Source organism: Argopecten irradians, chromosome 1 (genome assembly GCF_041381155.1).
Source record: "Argopecten irradians isolate NY chromosome 1, Ai_NY, whole genome shotgun sequence".
Taxonomy (NCBI): Eukaryota; Metazoa; Mollusca; class Bivalvia; order Pectinida; family Pectinidae; genus Argopecten; species Argopecten irradians.
Genome location: NC_091134.1, coordinates 35228040 through 35252390, shown reverse-complemented (window position 1 = coordinate 35252390; position 24351 = coordinate 35228040). Strand labels below are relative to the sequence as shown.

The 24351-nt window shown below is 35.8% G+C and overlaps 1 protein-coding gene across 1 annotated transcript; it reads left to right on the top strand.

Annotated features, from left to right (window-relative positions):
- The first annotated feature begins 431 nt into the window (after positions 1-431).
- Positions 432-19377, top strand: LOC138310374 (uncharacterized). Its single transcript, XM_069251573.1, has 3 exons — positions 432-1205; positions 6799-6978; positions 18159-19377. The coding sequence occupies exons 1-3, from the start codon at positions 1146-1148 to the stop codon at positions 18327-18329; spliced, it is 411 nt and encodes a 136-aa protein (XP_069107674.1). The 5' UTR covers positions 432-1145; the 3' UTR covers positions 18330-19377.
- The last annotated feature ends 4974 nt before the right edge of the window (positions 19378-24351 follow it).

The following is a 24351-nucleotide window of genomic DNA, read 5'->3' as shown; positions in this document are numbered from 1 at the left end:
ACGAAAGCATTTGCAGACTTTATTGAATCCATGTGTAATGGTATAAAACATACCATAGACAACACGGTTTTATCTACATTGAGTCTGAAATTGCTTCATCAATCTCGCACTAACTCCCACATTTGAAAGCTTGGAAACATAAATTTCAGATAAACGATTGTTCCCCCACCAAAGTACACAGACCGAAGAATAATATTTTGGGCCATTCCCAATGTATTGCAGCGAGCGCTTGATGCGTGTTTATCCCAATCAACGTTGGCTAGATATTAAATCTGGCCCTGGCAAATTCGGTGCCAATTTCACAAGTATACAAGAGTGCGTATAAGTGCTCGATATCCCATGGTATCCCGATCAGCTTCCAAGTTAGCTGTTTTCGGTGCCAGGGACGAGGCGAGCTGGCGTAGTATTGGTGTCACAGAGGCCTTCCTAGTGCTAGTACCTTCCGATATAGTCTGAACAGGGATTTATCAGAGCCTGTAAAACCTGGGTGTCATAAAGGAGTCTCCCATTTGGAAGTGACCTCTATGTGACTTCTGGGGCCAGTCCTGTAATGACTTTGCTTTACTGTGTCTCTCCCCTCCACCTGTCCAGTATGTCTGGCCATTACCGTTCATCTGACCAATGTACAGGCGTGTAAAGACAAACACTCTCGCTAATACTAAGTCTCTTCCTGGCCATCGCTCACCATCAGCCGGCGGCTAAAAGCTTTTCTAATTGTTTTTGTGCCGCACTGCTTTTGATATTCAATTTGACTATATTGGTTTGTCAATCAGTTCGGGCGCAGAAAGCCTCTTTCGGCTGTAGACGTAAATCGAATATATAATACCGTTCCAACCATTTACCGCCAAGAAGGAATAACAAATATATCTAATGACTCATTTAGGCTTTATACGCATTTGCGATTTTGTTGCAAATTATTGAAAATCAGAAATCAATACAATGTGTTTACGGACGTGGTGGATTATTGCCGGAATCACATCGTCTGTGACCAAAGGACGACTTACTCTCGTTTTAAGCAAACCCTGATCTCAGATTGCCAATCACACACAGGCTTGACATCTGATGTCGAACTGAGAGTTATTAGATTAAACAATAACGCACCGGAAGTGCCAAAGAGGAAGCTCGGGATGTGAAATGTCAACAACATGTGGTTTGGAGTAGTTCTGATAACGCTGACCTCTCTCGTGGTCACAACATGTTCTGTGGTAAGTCTACTTTCTCTTTCATTTTATTTTATCATTCTTTAAGACAGGTATTATTTACTAAGCAATACAACACTTCCTTTAATTTTCATGGTTTTTTTTACAAGTATCAGCAACAACGATATACGAGACAGTTTTAATAAGTTTGCCTACACGGATATTTACTTTCAAACTATATATCAACGTAAAAAGCGAACAAAATAACATTCAAATAATAGTAAGTATATAACGATTGTGAAATTCAAAACAAAAAATTAAAATAAACCACACCAACATTAACACAACCATTTTTTATTTTTAAAAATATGACTATTTTTGTATATCCATTCACAATTGTTAGATTATGCTACCATGCGGTAATCTCTCTTAACGTCTGGTGATGACAGATAATGATGATTTGTAATATTAAGGTTAGTTGTTTTGTAATGATTTTATAGTTTTAATTATATATGTTCTCATGTAAAACCTATATACAACGTACTTCTTTTTGTACATATCTGGAGAAATTAATTGTAATGTGAAAGACTATGTATGGTTTGGGCCCTTTTTGGCACCCTAATCCATGAAATTTTCAAACCTGTTATTTAGTGATTAATTTGTTGTATTTTAAATATTTAGTATATCCCTGATTCAACTGTAATGACTGTATTCTAATTTTGTAGATGTAGTTGCCATGGTAACCATCCAAAATATGCATAAATTATGAAATGTGGAAATTTTGACAATTTTGGCCATTTGTTTTTGTCTATGAAAGAGCGCATCCTTGAACAAATTTAATATTTACTGAGAATATGTCTGCACTTCCTATATATCTTTAGGAGAAATATATAGTTTGTTCAAGGATGCGCTCTATGGTGTCTAAAACAAAAACCTATCAAAAAATGGCCAAAATTGTCGAAATTTCCACATTTTCACAACTTATGCATATTTCGAGTGGTTACCATGGCAACTGAAGCTGCAAAATTAGAAAACTATCAATACAATTAAATAAGCGATATACAAAAGATTATGTATACTATAATTTAAATACCAAGTAACAGTTTTGAAAATTTGACAAATTTGGGACCACATGCATAGTCCTTTCATGATTTGTTTGCCAGCTGTGTTCCTTCATTGATATTTATATCTGTCGCTTAACTTTAAGTAACTGTTAAGTTGAAGTTAAATACTGGGTTACAATATTTTCCTAACTCTCACGTTAAGTCCTCGTGATGATTACAAGTATAGATAACAAAAATCTTTCTTGTCCTCTCATATTTAGATTAAGACTTCTTAAAGGAAAATAAATTTTCCAATGAAACATCTATGGAGATTCAGGTTTTGCTGGTGATGTAGTTGATTAATAGTATTTTCGGACTGGTAATTAATATACATTTCCTTTCTTGAACATTTCCAAATTATTTTTTAATGAACTACCGATTTCGTGAAGCATTAATAATGAGTTATACAGAAAACGTATCATGTTTGAACATTTGAATTATAGCCTAACATTTAAAATTATCTCATTTTATATCTTGACGAAAGCTTCTGTTCGAGAGTAACTTCGTGAGCCCCGCTGTTCTGTGGGTAATAGCGTTTATTCTAATTATCCGATTGACAAAGAAAGGTTTATCACGTACGAGCGAAACTGATACGAAAGCAGTATCAAATTTGAGAGCACGATACATTGAAATCAATTCGCTGTTAAAACACGAGAAAGTTTTCTTTTAATGTCTCTAGAATGATAATGATTTATGCCGTGGCAGGCTCGTCTTTTTCACTTGACTCGGCCATCATTGAAGACAGCAATGTGGATTGGCACGCCGTCAAAGAAACAAAGACACACCGCGTCCATAAATAATAGTTCTTTATAACGCCATTTTCTGCAACTTCTTACGTGAGAGTGTTTATTGCAATACAGTATATGCTTACCTCGGCAGAAAATTCAAAAGAAAATTAATATTGGCGGTGCGTATATAGCATGCCTACCCGCCACTGTATGCACAAAGCGCGTGACTATAAAACAAAATGTAAATGTATCATCATTAGTGACACCAAAACAGTTACGGTAGCTTTTGTCACTAAGCAATAAGGAAAACGTTTTTAACAAATGTATTTTTGTCAACTTATTTTACGAGTTTCAGCTATTTATAAAAAAATGTTCTCTAAGGATGATTGTACCTATTTCGAGGGATTTATTTTTGTATTTTCTTGATGCCCTCAAAAAAAACACAACCAAACCAAAGCTATTCATAACCTGATAAGCGGTGAAGATTTCAATAATTGTGAACATACGTCAGACATTGTAACGACTAGTTTGAGGAAATGTATGACTACGGAGCAAAGGAAGCTCCACAACACGGCATACTTAAATCTGTCTCGGAGGAAGCAATTTCGAAGCAAAATAATTTAAATTCTTTCTTATCTTACAAACTCTTTTAGAAAATTAGAGGAATTAAAGCAGTCAATAAGATGGTTATATCCTTAATTATAGGCGATAGTAATATCAGTTTAAAACGAAACTGTAAATTCACAATGTTTTAGTGATTCAAAGGAACCGTGGAGACGTCGAAGACTCAAACCATATTTGGATATTCACAAGTAGTTCCATTGCATCATTATACCATAGACTTTGTTCACAATTTAATAGCAGTAGATGTATGTTTTATTCTATAGTATAAACCATCATTTACTACGACCAGGGCTTAAATCACAGACAATGACATGCCTGCTAGCTCTGACGGCCCATCAAAATACAGGGTTGGGGCGTCCGAGGCGTTCCTTCTTTAAAGGAGTCTCGAAGAGATTTGGAAACGTCTCTTTAGAGATTCTGTGTCGGGTCATGATGGATGGGGATATAGAAAGAACTACAAACTACATCCCGCACCAAAGTACGTTGCTTCAGTATACCGAACGAAGCTCCGATTCAAAGTAATGAATTATACTAAAGAATAACGTTTACAGAAATGGCTCAACTAACAGTAGGACTTATCCATAAACTAAAATATCTGTATCGATAAGCTCTTGTTTGTACTGTAGAGGTTTTATCCCATTGATTTTGCTTATATTTATCGATTAAAGAATACTAAATTACTCTAATAGTAATTAGTAATATTCTGTCTTTTAGTTTAACATCGCATGTGCATAAGTAAGTACAGTGAGCTAGTGATGTATAGTGTATGTCGTCAATTGAACAGAAGACGTTTATCCTTGCGGAACTCATGGTTCTGTGTCTGCAGAAATGTATACGATCTTACGTTGTCGCCCTGACTGTATATAAGATGCATTAACGTTTTGTTATTATGTCAGTATACCTGATTTTGATATTTAAAATGTATATGTACGACATGCACTGATTTACTTATGGAATTATTTGTTGCATAAACTTGTGCCATACTCGCACATTTAATAATCACAAAGAATGAAAAGCTAGAACCTTATAGAACTTCAAAGCGATGACTCCATTGTACGTTCTTTGTTAGAAGGAATTGTTAGAAGGAACGCAAGTTGATTATTTCTTTAGCAAATAACTATAGAAATCGTGTAAGTGTTATTAACACCGCCGTGGACAAAGAAGATGTTCAGCTGGAAATAACCAATTAAATGCGTCACAGCCATTTTGGTATTCGAATCCGTATTGGCAATGCCATTTGAGGGGAGTGGAGAGAGAGCTTTGCTGTCATAACGCCATTGCTCTCCCAGATGAACGAATCCAAGCGAGCGTTGGACCGCGTAATGAAATATGTATTGCTATCTTTGGTAATAGGACAAGCAGCCCTTCTGCACTAAACATCTATATTCGGACGTAATTATGGACAGACTGACCCCTGACATTATAACTAAACCTAATTAGACTCATCTGGGAGATGTTTACCACTATTACTGGTAAAGTGCTTCAACATTGTCAGAGCCGCTGTCGCTAATTACAAGTTTTAACGAGAGTTCGAAGGCAGTGTCGTCAACACTTGATACTAATCAACTGGTAGGTCAAGGCATAATTATTCTCCGTTAACCAAAACATCAATATCTTCAGTACTTTAAACATAGGTTATTACCATATTGATAATTAAAAGTAAACTACTCTTTATAATATATTGAGAGGAGACTACTTAAGGTACATGTAAAATTGTATTGTAATCATCAAAGTATTATTTTAAGTGCTCCAGGATATGAACAATGACACAATTATTGGAAAATATGATATTAACATAACGATACATATTTAGCGGTTATCCTATTTTATCACTTTTTGTGCGATGCATTAACAATTATCTAAGTTAACGTTGCCGATACGTTAATGATAGTTTCTTTTATTATATTTTTTTGCAAATGAGCGAATTTTTTTTGCCAATATGCTTAAAATCGATTTTTCGCTAAGATTTAATGCGTAAAATAAGTACGTTCACGGTATATGCTTTCGTTTGTTCTGCGATATGAATATCTCCACACCAGGTTAAGAGTTTGGCCATTAATCATAAGGCTTGGAATGCAGAGAGGCTGTGATATATTAACCTTGGGAAAAGAATCACAGAAAGCAAAATACAATCAGGCTATTAAGGGGATAGCGTCACTACTAGACTGGTTCCCTTCACTTAGTTCTCTACTCTCTACCAGGCTGCGCTCCGCTCACTAGGGGCCGGTAACGAGTAGACTGGATTGCCTGTTGTAGTTTTTCTACTCTCCGCTAGGCTTTCCTCCGGAAATACAAATAGTATTTATGAGCGCAGCCTAGCGGAGATTATTGGTACTAAGGCAGTCTAGGTAGCGGGTTACCATGATGATTTTCTGACTGCCAGTCTACATATCCGGTTTTGCTGGCATCACTTTTTTTAGACGTGGAAAATTCCTTTACACACGAAGCGGCGGATCTTAAAGTTAATAATAAATGCTGTATTTGAGCGATAGATAAACAAAAGTAAATTAGGCTTTTTAAGTTTTGAAATTATTAAGAACTTAGGGTGCTTAGAGAAACGACATTAATGACGTTATTTTCTCTTACCGGAAGTAGCCGTCTCCATGATGACATATGAAATGATGCGCACTCTGGGGTAGGAATTCCTACTCGCTACCGGTCCTCAGCAATCTCTCCCAGGGTTCATTGCAATGCACCCTGGAAGAGATTGGGTCCTCAGTAGTCTCGCATTTCCCAGACTCTCGCCGCCCTGAAAGAGAGTCTGGTCCGGTTCGTATTTCCTTTTTGAGATTTCAAATCGAGGCTTACCGAAAATTCGGCAAAGCTTTTCATTGGCTGAAAGATACACACCCAGAAATATAACGGATACAAAATTTGAAAAAACGCTGTTAGCCACACTTAAAAACGACTCTACCGGTCGCAAAATTTAAACACGAACCGGATCAAACTCTCGTTCAGCGGAAATGCGGGACTAGGTCCTCAGTGAAGCTTACGCAAGGGAGGTAACTGAGGCGGAAACCAGTCTAGCGTCACTACAATCATATGATTTCACCGTTTGGGATGGCACAAGGGAATAGGGGTAATGTTTGATAGCCCGTAAATATGGTTGTGATTTTTTGTTAATGGTACATGTTTTACAAAGTTAGAATATGTACAAATCATTTTGAAAAATAAGAACTCATTATTGAATGCATGTAATTTCAGCTTTACCGGTACGAACTAAGGGGTTACTCGGGTGATGATAACTCCTGCTGTAACGGCACGCTGGCCTTTGCCAGCAACATGACCCATATGCCGTGTTCTAACATGCGCTGCTGTGACCGCACGGAAATGGTTGCTGTTGTGCCAGTCAACTACGCCCTTGGATTCGGCTTCCGATGCCTGGTATGTATTGTTTGTAACACGGCTGTCTTATATTGTCATAATATTATATATCAGTGTTTTTTTGTTAGGTGGTAATAAAAATTATAAAGTGAACAAAATGCAGGTTTGGCACAAACTCTAAAATATTGACGTCGTTTCTGATAAAAACCAGGTCTTGATATGGGCATATGTTTTTTATATATGCAAGTTTGGATCATTTTTAAATCTATTTTAGTCAAACATTCCTGTTCCATTCCTTTTATCATCATATGATATAAAAGTGAGTTGTTTCATATTATAATGCCAATCAATAACAATCCCCATTGCATTATGGATGTAAGATGACTGCTTTGTCCATCGTGAGGAGGTCGTGACGACGGAGAAAGATAAACACATAATCTTCATCAGCTCTATTCTATCCGTAATGGGGCATAATGCAAAAGGTAAAAACAATTGTAGAGAATTTATTTCTTAGACAATATGCACCTGAAAACACAACACGAAGCTCAAAACAATATTGGCAACGGGAGATATCTTCGCTGCTCATTGAGCTCTATATTAGGGTAATTTCCAACTTCCGCAAATTCCCTATTTTACAGGACATTATAGGCATAGGTGAAGTAATCCTAAAATATTAATAGTATATTAGGGCATTGATTGGTTGGTTGGTTGATTAGATAAAGCCAGGGTCATGTCAGGACGGCCTCTCGTGTATATGCGGTGCGTTACTGAGTTGTGGAGTGTGTGTGTTTTGTAATATTTGTAATACTGCGATATATTGGTGTTGTGTCTCTTCGCACTTGTGGAAACCTTTGTCCTGTGATTAAGGCTCTTGGTTCTATCTCATGTGGTGAAAACACACTGTAGTCTATGAAAGTATTAATTTCTGATCCTGCTTAGCGATACATGAAGGGAATGGGACGATTAGTTAACTTGTTGTCATTATAATGAACGGGTAAGATGTGAATGTTCTGTGTGTCTGGCGACATTTTTCGGCAATATAACACTATACAAAGAGTCACAATACGTACATAGTCCACTCTGCCAAAACACCGTCCTTAAATCACCCTGGTACATAGTCCACTCTGCCAAAACACCGTCCTTAAATCACCCTGGTACATAGTCCACTCTGCCAAAACACCGTCCTTAAATCACCCTGGTACATAGTCCACTCTCCCAAAACACCGTCCTTAAATCACCCTGGTACATAGTCCACTCTCCCAAAACACCGTCCTTAAATCACCCTGGTACATAGTCCACTCTCCCAAAACACCGTCCTTAAATCACCCTGGTACATAGTCCACTCTCCCAAAACACCGTCCTTAAATCACCTGGTACATAGTCCACTCTCCCAAAACACCGTCCTTAAATCACCCTGGTACATAGTCCACTCTCCCAAAACACCGTCCTTAATCACCTGGTAATAGTCACTCTCCAAACGTCCTTAAATCACCTGGTACATAGTCCACTCTCACCAAACTCTCCAAAACACCGTCCTTAAATCACCCTGGTACATAGTCCACCCTCCCAAAACACCGTCCTTAAATCACCCTGGTACATAGTCCACTCTCCCAAAACACCGTCCTTAAATCACCCTGGTACATAGTCCACTCTCCCAAAACACCGTCCTTAAATCACCCTGGTACATAGTCCACTCTCCCAAAACACCGTCCTTAAATCACCCTGGTACATAGTCCACTCTCCCAAAACACCGTCCTTAAATCACCCTGGTACATAGTCCACTCTCCCAAAACACCGTCCTTAAATCACCCTGGTACATAGTCCACTCTCCCAAAACACCGTCCTTAAATCACCCTGGTACATAGTCCACTCTCCCAAAACACCGTCCTTAAATCACCCTGGTACATAGTCCACTCTCCCAAAACACCGTCCTAAATCACCGTCGTCCACCCCAACAAACCTCTAAATCATCCTTCAACACTAATCCCCAAAACACCGTCCTTAAATCACCCTGGTACATAGTCCACTCTCCAAAACACCGTCCTTAAATCACCCTGGTACATAGTCCACTCTCCCAAAACACCGTCCTTAAATCACCTGGTACATAGTCCACTCTCCCAAAACACCGTCCTTAAATCACCCTGGTACATAGTCCACTCTCCCAAAACACCGTCCTTAAATCACCCTGGTACATAGTCCACTCTCCCAAAACACCGTCCTTAAATCACCCTGGTACATAGTCCACTCTCCCAAAACACCGTCCTTAAATCACCCTGGTACATAGTCCACTCTCCCAAAACACCGTCCTTAAATCACCCTGGTACATAGTCCACTCTCCCAAAACACCGTCCTTAAATCACCCTGGTACATAGTCCACTCTCCCAAAACACCGTCCTTAAATCACCCTGGTACATAGTCCACTCTCCCAAAACACCGTCCTTAAATCACCCTGGTACATAGTCCACTCTCCCAAAACACCGTCCTTAAATCACCCTGGTACATAGTCCACTCTCCCAAAACACCGTCCTTAAATCACCCTGGTACATAGTCCACTCTCCCAAAACACCGTCCTTAAATCACCCTGGTACATAGTCCACTCTCCCAAAACACCGTCCTTAAATCACCCGGTACATAGTCCACTCTCCCAAAACACCGTCCTTAAATCACCCTGGTACATAGTCCACTCTCCCAAAACACCGTCCTTAAATCACCCTGGTACATAGTCCACTCTCCCAAAACACCGTCCTTAAATCACCCTGGTACATAGTCCACTCTCCCAAAACACCGTCCTTAAATCACCCTGGTACATAGTCCACTCTCCCAAAACACCGTCCTTAAATCACCCTGGTACATAGTCCACTCTCCCAAAACACCGTCCTTAAATCACCCAGGTACATAGTCCACTCTCCCAAAACACCGTCCTTAAATCACCCTGGTACATAGTCCACTCTCCCAAAACACCGTCCTTAAATCACCCTGGTACATAGTCCACTCTCCCAAAACACCGTCCTTAAATCACCCTGGTACATAGTCCACTCTCCCAAAACACCGTCCTTAAATCATCCTGGTAATAGCATGTCAATCTAATCAATCGACCGATTAACTCCTTTTATAGGGCAATGTCATAGAAGCATGCCGCCAAAGAACCAAACAAGCTCTCATCCATCTGGTCATATTATAATGACAACGAGTAAACCATGCAGTCGTCCCACTGCCTTTATGCTGAGTGTTAAGCAGGAGAACAAACATCACTTTATGGTCTATGGTGTGACTCTGTCAGGGGACAAAATCCAGAGCCTACCTCACAGGGGCAAGCGCTGAATTCATGGTCAAAAGTGAGACGGTGTCAAGGGAGACGTTAGGAATTGTGTCGCTTTTTATGAGCAATAGGGACAGGGGCACAACGCCCTTCCTGCAGGGCATAGGACATTGAAATACATCCAGTCGATACATACATATATACGTATTGTGTACACTCAAATTAATTATACTGTTTAATATGATGCACTATATATATATATGTATTGTGACAGACATAAAACAGTGAACATCCGCGTTTGTGTCTGTATTCAATCGACAGGGTCGATCAATCTTATTCAATCTTATTCTCAACAAAAAATAAACAATATGATAAACGTCAAGTTTGACTTTGTTGACTTTAATTAAACTTTAATCTGTATTTCTACGGGTTTGTTTTAGAAAACTGTTTTAAAGCAACATGTCGTAAAATCAAACCTCCAAGAGAGAAATTGGATTGTAACGGCACAAGTCATTTTAAATTTCCTTTTAGTTATTTTTTCATGAAGCTAATAGATTTTCTGTTGTTAACTCGGTGACTGTGTTAGAAAGTATGCTAATGAAAATGTCATCTTTCGTAGGAATCTTGTCATGTCTGTTAACACTGCCCATGACCTTTAGAAACAATGTTAATTAAAGATGAAAAAAACTAATCAATTTCCAAGGACGTCTTTTGGTACCGAATATGGGAACATGGAAAATGACAATTTTCCGGCTTATGAATTATTTGTCAAAGTCGGAAGAGACAAAATGACGACTAATATCGGATATTGTAGTATGAGTCTGAATGAGACAGCCACCTCAAGGTTCCACAGTATAAGAAATAATATAAATCTCGAAGGAAAATAAGTAGCGATTTGTTTCTAATTTTCAGTATCTAAAATAAGAAGTTTGTAGCATACTGTAAGCATGGAGAATTCCACCCAGGATGTTTACGTTAATTACACTAACGATTGTGTAACGCGAAAATTCCCCCCGCGCCCAGGGATGATATTTTCGCGATTTTGGGGTACGTTGGCTACGATCGCAAAAAAATCTGATTATCAAAATATTGAGAAATTTTTTAACCATATATACCCTGAGAGACATATCGAGACAATGTTAAACTTCTTATATTTAACTTTCTCATTTTTCCTTTAAACCACGAAAAATTTGATCTATGTAAATAAACTGCAATACGGTATATTGTATATAGCGAATATGTTTGTACGTTTACCGTAAACAAATGCCAAGACTAATATCGTTAGATACTTCAACTATCAAGGAAGATACAATTGATGGAATTAATTTGATATTGCAAACAGTACAAAATGGATAACAGCAGATGTTTATGAAGATTAAACCGTTATCGTACGATATAACCCATTCTTAAAGACAGTATCGATATAGCTCTATCAATTCGGTCATCTATTGAGAGAGAAACATATACCTGCACTTGTCCACCATTGTCATCGATGTTACATGCCTAATGTGTAACTCAAATTCGTAACAATAAGGTTTGCAAAATGTTTCTCTATAATTGTTTGCTTTGATTTAATGGAAAGATATTTTTAACATTCCTGTTTAGCATTTGAATCTCAATTTTAAAAAAAAGGACACGGAAATTAATGCGAGGGATATCATTAAGCTTTTGTATTTTTTATGATTATGTTTAAAGAAATGAGTCTCGTGCGAGAACAAGAGCATGTTCTATAGAATATCATTCTATTTCCCCTCACGCTGTGAAGTTCTCAGTTTGAACTCTCGCCACAGAAAAGCTCGTTATCCTGACAGTGTCATACAAGCCTAGATCTTCAGATGAGTTACCCATTTCCACAGTTCACAGCACCCTATGGCACATTGCATTATCACACACAAAAAATAACCTCGTGTGATGTTTTAATGGAAATACTTCCAATTTTGAAATGGGTCTCATATTTGTGCATACAAAAAATGTCCTTGAGAGACGAAAGACAAAAAGATTTCAAATGGAGTGTCATAGTTTCTCATGGCTGAGAAGCATTAAAATTTTTTGTTAGAAAGTATGTTTCGTTGCAGCTGGGATTGGCTTTTCTACATGAATCCATTTCAAAATATTCCATTATTCCATCACACGACAGAACGGAAAACTACTTTAGTGAAAAAACTGAAATATATTTGATCAATTTACAACATGTTTCACAGTAGAAAGTTTGAATATGCTATTTAATGTACTTCAAGCTCTGTAGTTTTGCTGAAATTTCTCTCCTAACCAAATTACGTGTAACAGTCGGTTTATTTTTGTTTTACCTTCATTGCCTAGCTTAGGTGGAAAGAGGGGCTACCTAATCAACCATGACTTGTAAAACAGTATCATTTTAAAATATCTCCTGCTTACTTAAATGGGAATGTTTTCAGATATTATACTCTGATATCACAATAGAAAATGACGTTTATGTTATCAATTTTCTGGAAAACCATAATTTATTGTTTAACCTGAATCATACTTAAAGCTGACAATGCAAGTTAAATAGATTGCATTTGAAATTTAAAAAATAATAATAAAGTATCCAAGCAAAGCTAGAACAAAATGGCGTATGCTCTTCCGTAGAAGCGCGTGGGTTGTCTCAAAAATGACTTTATTTTTTTTTAATCTCAAATGCATACTGTCTCAAAAACGACTTTTTTCAAAATCTAAAATACATACTTTTTAACATGCATTGTCAGTTTTAAGATGTCATAATAAACTATTGGTATATGCTTACTTGATAAATCATCTCACTAATTGTTCACGATTGCGTTTAATTATAGGAATTTTAACCGATTGGTCATAATACAATGTAAGAAAAATGAGACATGAATTGAATTTGTCTATATTAATCTTAACCCAGTCCAAATATTTTTTTTTTAATATGGCACCTAATCTAAAGAAACTCTCTTCATGGATCAAACCTTTGGCGGACATTACAAAAATATGTGTTTAATCAAGCATACCTTGATTTCAACGTGATCGTTTATAAGTCAAGTGAATATTTTCAATGATTTAATTAATTAACTTACATTATATATAATAATAATAATAAAAATACTGTAAGAGATATCTTCATAATTCCAATTGTTCTGAAATCAGAACGATTTTTTAAGTGTTCCAGCAAAATTAAAGTAGTGTAACTTACTTACTTTAGGAGAAAATCGTCTTTTTGTGTCCCAATTTCCCTGATGCAAATTTTCACTTGGAAGGTCTTTATCACTACGGTGTTTATTCACGTTGAAAACAAGCGTTCTGACGCCCTTCGCGGGTTAAGTTCATTTTACGAATTTAAAATCAACAAAAGGAGCGGAATAATATCAAGAAACAATGCATTTTCAGCTCTAATATCGACATTAGTCGGGCACAAAACAAGAATAAGAATTCCTGTAATAGTTGCAATAGGAAAATATTACGATGTCAGTAAATAAATGTTCAATTTCTTTCGTTTGATTCAATTCCTTAATTTGTTGACTTGATCCCCAACATTCCAGTGACGTCACTTTTAGTAGGAGTGAATGAAACGGCAGTCAGTCCCGCCAAACAGTGACGTCACAATCATCGGAATGACGTCGCTTACATATTTCCCATGGTAGTAAAAAGGAGAACACACTCATTCGGTTTAGTGAATGCAACTTTTATTGAACATCAAAGAAGCGTTCCGCTTTAAGCGAAATCGTGTAAATAACAGACAATTTGCTTTCGTTTTGAATACCATCTTCTGTATGTATAATGAAAAAGTTACAGGATAAACAGAATGCCTGGTCACTATCTTACAATACAAGTTTTATTTTGGTGTCGACAGGGAAAACAGAGATAACTCTGCAAAACCTCCTCATCTCATCTCATCGCAAAAACGATAGCAGCATCGATATGAATTATAGCAAAATAAAAATGTCCAACGTTGGAAAAACCAGTTATTAGAATAATCATTTATTTCATCTAGACTAAATAATTTGCGAATCCCATACACCGCCTGCAAGGAGACGACCTTGGCCTATCGCTAGTCACGATGCTCTCGATCGTGGTCTTATATTATGTAACTTTTCATGGGATATTAAATCTAGATATATCTGTTTTCGACAGTTAAATTTCTATGAACATGTGTAAAACAAGCAGTCTCAACTGCTATTCCGAGGCCGTAAAATGCAATCTTGATCACCTCAGCTGAAACACAGGGGCACGCAAATTATGACAGAAACGTTTACTTGCAATTTGATACGTATGTCATTAAAAGTATTGGAGACCTTTTGATATGCACGTGTATATCATGACGTTTTAAGTGGCTGCCCGTATTATTTTTTGTGAAAAATGAATTATACATATATGTTATAAAATTAGATTAGCTCTTTGATTGTTATTATTGTTATGTACACTGTATGTGCAATCTCATTAAATTAGAACTTCTATGTCGCTCTCCGTACCGTCCGCTCGTAGAAGCAGAGGGTACGGAGAGCGACATAGAAGTTCTAATTTTAATTAGATTGACACTATGTGATATTTAAACGAAAACACGTATTTTTCCTAAGAAGCCCATGATATATATAATGTAAGTATCGGTTAGCTTGTAAGAAAAATAATAATAATAAAAAATAATTTTCAAATCAAAATAAATAGTAAACATGTAGTATTGATTCATAAGCCGTTTATTTCCTTAAACTGTCCCATTTTCTAATTTTTATGGATCTCTGTACAGATTTTTATGCGTTTTTTTCTTTCGTAATTATTTTTGAGATAATGATCTATTGTCTTCATTACTGTGTCCTTTATATCTGTTGAACATTGACCGTACATATATATCACACATTGAGTCTTATAGAAACACAAATTACTACATCTAGAATAGATATCAAATATTACATCTGGATGTTGTTTGATTAAATCAACGTAATGCCGGCTTCAGAAGTGAACCGGGAAACGACTTCCCATTGCAATGGATTCAATGACTACGTAAATCAGTCGGCAATCTTCAGATCATCCATTTTTAGGTTACTTATTAAAGCTAGCACGTTACAAGGCGTCCATCATACCATCACGTCGTTTCCACCACATTCTAGGAACATTAAATAACCATTTACTTCATGGGTTTTCAGCAGAACTTTACTTCGACTGAAAATAGAAAGGATAATATCGATTTATGCTGGTGATGAACGATTTTAGATCATCAGTGTCGATGCTACATTCAATAAATAAGCAAAAACTGGTTAAGGTGTGACAACGTGAATCAATGTTTCGGTTTCGAGATTGATTTCAGTGAAATTATGTAAGAAGCGATTTCACTGGTCGACTTATTACCAGAACACGGATACGTGATCTGGTAGGAATTCAAAAAGTAGAATTGGCAAACGGTGTTATAGGAACCATAGGCGTAATTACATCATGCATGGCGGTGGAAGCCAGTGTGCGGGCAAAAAGTCTTTTTGTGAAAATGGAAGCACGGTCAGCCTTCTTTCGACAAGAACTTGTTGCGTATCTCGATTAAAATGAAACAAACTGGTTCTTTAATTTGCCAAAGGCATGCACTACATGGTATCATTATCTAACATCACCTCTATTTCCATTTCATTGTTCGTTAAAAAAATGAATTATGACTCTGATTTTGAGTTATGAATACAGTATGTATAAGCGTGGTACCAAGCTTACCTGGCTAGTAGGCGAATTGCAGCAGTAATACCCACTGAAAGCTATTAACTCAAATACGGGAAATTGATATGCGATGTAATTCTATTTCCCCCACAAAATCGTATTACTCGCTTTCAATTGTTTCTTCCAAATGTTAAACCTAATCCCGTTTTCAAATTGAAATAAGGATGTATGGGGTTCGGTAGCCACTGTACCTCCGGGCTGATATGTTCCCCGTATGTCCGTTGTGTTACCGAACACCTGTTGTCAGATGAAGGTCAAAAGCATGTCTGAAATTACGGGGTTTCTTTATAACTTGAGGGTATAAAGTCAATACGATGGCAGGTTCACCGTTACATGTACACGAATCAGTACTAAATTATACAATTTTAATCAATAATAGATAAACCCTTTTGCGGAAGGGAGTTGGACTTGAATACTAAAACCTAGATTAATAGCACATAGAAAAGTATTTTCAAGATATATTGAAATCAATGAAAAATGCGTTGAAAGTAACCTTAGAACACTGTAGGATGCAATAAAAATAGATAACATTATCAGACGAGATATAAATTCTCTATTCAATCAATTGTCCATTTGAGTTATTCTAGTTGGCATATACAATTCGCATGAACAAGTGAACACGAAACGTTATCAAAATCAGTTATATCAGCCGTTAAAACAATCTATTCTACAGTTATGATTCTATGAGCGTATTTTGTGTCTGATATCCATTCATATAATCATTTGTGCTAAATCTTATCAGAAAAGGGTATTTCAGTAACCAATGAAACATTTTACCAGACATTACAAAAAAGGAACTCGCAAAACCGTTCAAATATGTGCTCTATTGGGACGATGAATCCGTCGTTTTTGAAGTTGACAAACGGGTTTTATTGCAGTCTTAGACGAATATGTTAACACTATAACTAAGGCTAACAATAGGATGAGGAATCTTGTTAAAGCCTTGTTAGCTTAGTAGTTTGCTTGCTTTGTTTAAGTGGATACATTAAAGTAACCTACCTTTGTTTTAAGATGAAAGTATAACACAGAACGTATCTGACTGCAATTGTATACTTTATATATATACCAATGTTTCTGTCGTTTTAAGGTCTAATTGAGCTTTAAATAAAATGGAAGGACATGTTGACTGTATTTAGAAAAATATCTCGTCCTTGCTGTTTCCCATCAAGAAGACACATAGACCCATTCTCATAGTTTTAGGTCTCCTAAGAGACTTTATGGCGCTTTTATTTCTAGATCGTAAAACTAAAGTTTCCAATTTAATCCGGTTTTTTGTCCAATTAATCGGAACAGCCATCAAAAAGTCTTCCGAGAAGGTGAATCCCAGCGGAACGTCTTTGGAATATAAAACAGTATTCTGTAAGATCTTCTCGAATTCCTTTTAAACAAGGGCACGAAGTGCGGGACGACCCAGGCTCACAGCGGAAACTTAATTAAACTTTGCCGAATGGCATTAAATCCGTATATGATATCATAGTCATAGTTTATGAAAACACACACCGTTCTGATGACTGTTACGAACAACCCAGGTTAGCTTTGAACAATGTAAAAGTAGATGCTATCCAATTAAATCTGTCTTTGGCTTTTTTCCTAGAGAGTCTTTGGTAACAAAATTCTACCTAATTTATCTGATGATATCAGACAAAACATATCCATTATGCATAACTTTTTATATGAATATATTTTATATAAATCATAAATATAAATCATATACTCAATCCAATCTCTTTATGCATTAATCATCACAAATCACGCGGATGCATTTTATAACTGTATATGAAACACATTTTGATCTTTTTAATCTACAAAATCTAAATAATCTATTGTCAAAAAGTTCAATCTCGCTTCAATTATCTCAAGATCAATGATGATATTACTGTTAGTATTATTGTTTTGGTTTATATCAAATAATTGTTATTGATTTCATATCCTTTTTATTTAGAATTTTGGGGTTAGGTATATATTTTAAGTCCCTGATATTCTTTCAATCCATCTAACTCTAGGGTGTTGTGGCATATTCGTAAAGGTACCTGACGAAACCTTACAATCCATCTGCATTTGAGTTGTTGTTCTTGTTTTTTTTTATATTTTCCCAATTCCCGTCTATCTAAGAGGTATTATTTCACATTCCATTCACCTCTTGGCGTCAGAAGGAAGCAAAATGGTCAAGGTAAAAAATCCAATTACTTATTAGCTGTGGCGATTGAGTGATTAAGGTCAATGTTTAAATCTTAAAAAACCATAATTGAATGCATTAATGTTTACAAAACTAATGATGCGTAATTTAAATAGAATGTTTTACTTTTTTCAGCCGAGGACAAAAATATCCACGAGATGTGTGCACCATGGTCAGACTGTGGTCTCGTCCAATGAGACCATGACAACGTACGAAGCCAGAGTGTGTTGCGAGGGAACAAAATTCAACGTGTTCATCAATAAAGACGATGTAGCTCTAACCATTAAGTGTTTGTTGAGGAGATGACGGACACGAATTGTAGGAACTAACCTATCACATGGTCACAACACCATGTTCCACTGTGCCAATGGGGAGTCGAAGGCATGAACATTCATTGGAAATAAGAAATTCGTCATTGTTTGACATTTTCCATTTCGTTGTATATTACTTTCACAAATGGTAATAATAAATAGTATCTTTATTGTGGTATTTTATCAACAAATGCTGACAAAGTATTAACATACTGCGAAATATTTTCGTCCATATCCTCTTCTCTATCATGGAACATTTATACTAAGTTCGATACCAATGGACACTTTTTGAAAGGACATCACCAAGCAGACGCACGTCTGATAAGTTATCGAGTTTTCGAACACAAACATTTGAATAAATTGATCTCCAAGATCTGTAAGATATCGGTAATATTGTTCTTTTGTCTGAAGGACATCATGTGGTATTATGAAATCCTCATAATGACGTTATTGTGCGATTCGTTTATAATCATGGTTGTGCTGTATTTCTAGATTTCATTTCACCAATACCAGACAATTTTGTTTTCGGTTTCCGAAATACTGGCATGTGCAATTGTGGAATTGACTGGATTTAATTTACCTACGACGGGAGACGGATTACGTGGCATTCGAGTGGCAGGGACATCGACTCTATGTTAGCTGCGTTATCGACTAGATGGGTCTGGTGTAATGCAAATAAATCCTCTCAAATCTATTACGTGTCATCGGCCCCTACACATCCGGGCATTATGACGGGTTGGCCTGGGCCCCGATCGAACACAAGGAGAGTATAATTATAGGAAGCAGACATACGAGGTGACAGCTCAAGGCTAGTCCAAACCCCGTCTACCATCATGAAACACCATCATGCGGTCAGGTATTGACACATATTGGTCATTTTGTCAATACCAACACCTGGATCAATCTGTTACTTTTCCTGATGTCAATGTTACATCTTGTGTTGGATCATTTTTGTATCATTCTTCAGCTCGACTGAATTACGCTCAACAAGACTGCAATTTTTGAAAAGAAGAGAACAATGAAATAAATCTGTACCAAATACGTTTTTGAGTATTGATTGATGGCTTAGCGAGTTAATTGTTAAGTGTGTACTCTTAGACTGTATCGATTACAAATATAGGCAAAAAGATAAAGTCAATAATGATGCTTTAAGAATTGCAACACAAAATGCTCCCTCCTGACAATCTTTTGATAACGCGAACAGAATGAATGGTTTTATAACCTTTGTCTACTATAACATCCCGCCGAAGCAATGAAATGTCAGATCACATTTGATAATCACTGAAAACAACAAGGAAACACAATTAGATACGCACACTTTATGTATGTCATAAATTTCTGCAGAAACATTTTTCTTTCGAGTAAATGGTATACTTTTAGTTTCTGACTAAACAGTTGTTATGACAAGATATATAGCAACAATAATTACAGATGGATATGAACGGAAACGCATGAAGTACTACTACGAGAGTAGACCCAGGAATCCCAGTATTAAGCGTTCTCTCCGTCAGATAACAAGCCAGACAGTCTACCGCAACGTAACATCGAAATATTAAATTACATCACCTTGTGTGAAAATTCCATCATCACGATACAACCAAGAATCATAAAAGGTTTTGAAATCATTACTTGCTACATTTTGCCAATCGCACTTACGATTAGTCGAAATTATTTCGATACCAAGGCAATCCCTATGGGGATAAGATATTTTTCAACTGGCATTTTTCGTGCATTTATTTTTTACTTTCCTTTTACTCAATTCGGGAATTTTAACAATTGTGTTGTGCTTTAACGAAATGCTCTTAGCATGAAAAACTTGAAAGAACAAAATCCTGTTCGTAATGCTTTGCGTTTTTTCTGCAAGATTTGAAATATCCTTTTGATGATATAACATGTATGGAGTTGTCAATTAATTTGTGTCCGCCTCCAGAAGACGTCCAGCTCTCATGTGGGTTCCCGGTGTATTTGATTAGATCGACCTTGACTAATGGAGGACATACTCAGTAATCTTTGCCCGTGGGGACTACACTAGAAATGCTCCTTGACAAATCTTGTTAACATTTCTAAAATCGCGTTAACGTGTAATTGCATTGGTGTGGAGGGTAAATGCGATATTTCTAGAAAATTGTGCTTCCACGTTTGATTATTTCAACTTAAGACGCTTAATACCACAGTAGTTATCTGAATAGAAATGACATTATTGTGTTTTAAGAGTCAAGGAAGATTTTTGGATTGCGATGGCATTCGTTTCAAATTGCTTCTTTCGATTTTCTTAGATACGAGGAAGTATTAAATGTTATTGTTCTGAAACGGTCCCAGAACAAAACTGTTTCCAGTTAAATTTCCGTTCGCGTTAAAATTGCATAACCCAAAAGATTAAAATAATTCAAAAACTGATTCAAAGACATTCAAAAAGTGGGAGCATTACATTCACAATGATGTTTTCTTATGAATGTTGTAATGTGTGATTAATATGACATAGTAATACTGTACAGCGACTGTACTGAAATACTGTTTTATTTGCTTCAGTTGAATAAAATGTCAATTAATGCAATTGAATCGGCATGTTTTCAAATGTAATTTTGGAAAAGAATATTCAAACGTTTATCATCGTTTGTTAACACCATATTACATATTCATCCCACTAGCGACTGGACAAGAAAGCCTTATAGTGACGTCACAATAGTTATATGACGTGTCATACTTATGACGTCATCAATGACTCCTACAAATGCTGAAACCAGGAGTAGAAAACATACGATTTTCAATCAAATACGTATTTGTAAATAACTTCAAAGAATGAAATAAAAAATACTCTTTCATATGTTTGGTATGAACGATGGGAATACATTCCACCCTCGGAATCACTCAATTAGGTAGAACCCTTGGAAGAGCTGTCGGATTTTACCTGATTTAGTTACACCTCGGGTTGAATATCCCTATGAAATAGTCTTATATTCCTCAAGTAAAACCTGTTCAAATGTAACAATAATTCTATTAAAGACCAATAAGGATTTCCTCTTCACAAAGTTACTGAAATACACTAAGTTCTTACCTTATATTTTGATCAGCTTCGCACTATCACAATTTACACCGAATACTAGTTTAGTGTCTGGAAATTCCATTACTCAAAGTAAATAAGAATATGGATAAGAGATGAAGTCTAATGTATGTAAAATTGCGTATACCCACTTCTACTAGAAGTCGAGTGGTGTTTGTCAATAAGTGCAGCAGGTCATATTGTTTATGAAATTCATTAGGTGGTCATTTCACCGATAAATCGAAACAGAATGCATTATAATTCTGTATATGCACATTACAGATTTATCTGCCCTTTAAAGGTAGGTATCGATCATTACACAACATGTTTGCGAAAATAACGTCTTACTTTTCAGAGAAACCGAAGTGAATTTTCCTCACAAAATAATGACATTATAATGGATAACCACCTTAAAGGGAGGTAACTCTGTAATGTCCAAAGATCGAACACAAAATGGAAATGATCAACAGTTCTTGGTAAGATATCTCAGGAAATTTGTGTATCAGAAGTATCCTATGTTTTAGAATCATTTTACATGTAATTGTTTCTGCTGTGATTGTTATCCTACTGAATCAAATACAAAAAAACATTTTGAACGATCGATGAGCGTAGCTTTATGACATTAACTGTCTATATTCAACTCTTTCCGTGTAAGCCTAAAGATTTTAGAATCTTTGATTTAAGAACGTGGGCCGTAATTTACTAGTGAATTTTGTCATGATACCAAAAAATCGATTAGATTAAATATCACTGGTAACGTATATGATGTAGAATAAGCAGCACCGCTGCGACATAAAGTTGAGTATTCTTCAGAAATTTTATTCCTATCTAATTCGGGACATTAAGAAAAAGCGCTTGAGGGAACTATCAGATGACCCTTAAAAGTGAAAACCTACACTATAAAAGCCATGCGTAAAAGTGTCTAGAGGAAGTAAAAAGTGTACTGTGTGACTGAGGAACATGTCAGGGAAACGACCGCATAAAAATATAAAGTGGAAGGAATTACTGTGAATAATGGTCGGCACGTCGCTTCTCTCGGGATAATTAACGCCTATAAGCAAGGTTGACAAAACGATTTTTAATGGCACGCATATCATATTTATTATTAAGATTTATGCAACAAATGAATATCTCGCCAAAACTAAAAAAAAATTAAAAAGACATGACAATTATATAAATATTAATTTATATTCAATTTTTGGGTTCGTGTATAGCCGATATTTAAATAACAATCATAGCATGTTTTTAAAATCATAAATCGGCAGGGTCCTGTCAAACTAAAAATTGCAAAATACGTTTGTATAAAACATTACCAATATCCATGTGACCATGTGATGTAAAGGATGTGTTCTTTGTGCACTTAAAGGGTGTTATTGGACTTAGACACGACAGAATCGTGCCCCAGCCATACTTTGACAGACATGCTCACAGCAGTTTATGGTCATTACTATAATCACACATACTCCTGACAGTTAACTTGTCGAGCCAGCGACGTAATCACATATCCCTTTGTCATAAAATGTACGTTTCGTAAGTATATCGATTGCTCTTCAGAAAATCTTCTGACTTGTGCTTTTTTTCAGGCGACAGTAGATTATGCGTAATTGTATTAAAAAAACCAATTCTGTCAAAAATAAATGCTTTAAAGGTCTCACAGTATACGTTCCCATGTAGAACGTGATTCTGCTTCATTCACATGTCTCTGTCTTTTATTTATGAATTGCATCTATCTGTTAAAAAAACGATAAAGATATCAATTCCTCATTCTTTAAGGAAGAGTCTGCAACCGACGATGCAACTGCTAAAATTCAATTTTCGTTTCATGTGACATAGGTTGACTTCATAATATCCGATGTAAATCGTTAAAAAGTTTACCAATTTGTTATGGAAACTTTATCTAAAACCTGTTGTCAGAACATATTTTTTAATCAATGACAACGTTAAAATTCTAAATAAATGATACAAAAACAAAGAGTGCAAAGAAAGATAACTCGATCTTTATTTCTAAATAGATTCTTTATCATGAGAGTATGTTTGTCCTAATTGCTACAATATTCTTTCCAAATTGCCCTATTGTTTTCTAATTCCATATCGTTTATTTCCCACAACAAATGCTAATATTAATGCCATTTAATTTATGACAAAATAAGCGGAAACATATAATATATTATATCGGTTAAGACGAAACTTCTGTACTGTTTTAATGATATTAAGAGTGAAATTATTATTAGTTTGGTAATTATTTTCAGTTAATACACAAAATGTTTAACTACAACTATCAATAACTATCAGTCATTGATAGTAATCACAACGGAGTTTTTAAATGCGAAAAATTATACTACATTTATTTATTATGTTCATTATTTTTAAAACAATGAAGACCTTATATATATAGTATACGGTAACCAATTGCATCGAAAAATTGGTTGAAAATAGGAAATTAGAAACATAGATATGACAAATACAGAGCCAAGTACAGAACTCGTTATTATCAAACCAATCTTTTCACGACCTTTCATTCGATACAAAACAAGGTCGAACCCGACGTTTAAGGATCTCTGAAAAGTCAACATTTTCCTGTATTAAACATTTTTTTCACATATAGATAATTGTAAATGTTTTAAAAACACTCATCAGAATTATAATTATCAAATTCGTCAATGAATGAATGTTTCGATTAAAACGATTACAATAAAAATAACGAATGACACATCGTGATGATATTTAGATAAATATTGATTTATATTCGATTTTAAGTTCCATGTGAAGCCGATATTTAAATGACAATCAAAGCGTGGTTTTACAAACATATCTTGGAAATTGATAAGTTAAGTAATAAATCATCAAAGTCCTGTCATATTGCAAAATATGTTTGAATAAAACATGACCAATGTTCACGTGATGTAATAGATATGTTCCTTTTGCACTTCTTTTTTGGTTCCGAAATGTAATTTATCACATGTCTCTATCTATTATT

What these genes read in the sequence shown, in the direction of transcription:
- LOC138310374 (XM_069251573.1), top strand. Translation starts at nt 1,146, where the DNA reads ATGTGGTTTGGAGTAGTTCTGATAACGCTGACCTCTCTCGTGGTCACA. An exon ending in TGGTCACAACATGTTCTGTG is followed by an intron (nt 1,206 to 6,798) that starts GTAAGTCTACTT and finishes ATGTAATTTCAG; the next exon opens with CTTTACCGGTACGAACTAAG. An exon ending in GATTCGGCTTCCGATGCCTG is followed by an intron (nt 6,979 to 18,158) that starts GTATGTATTGTT and finishes TACTTTTTTCAG; the next exon opens with CCGAGGACAAAAATATCCAC.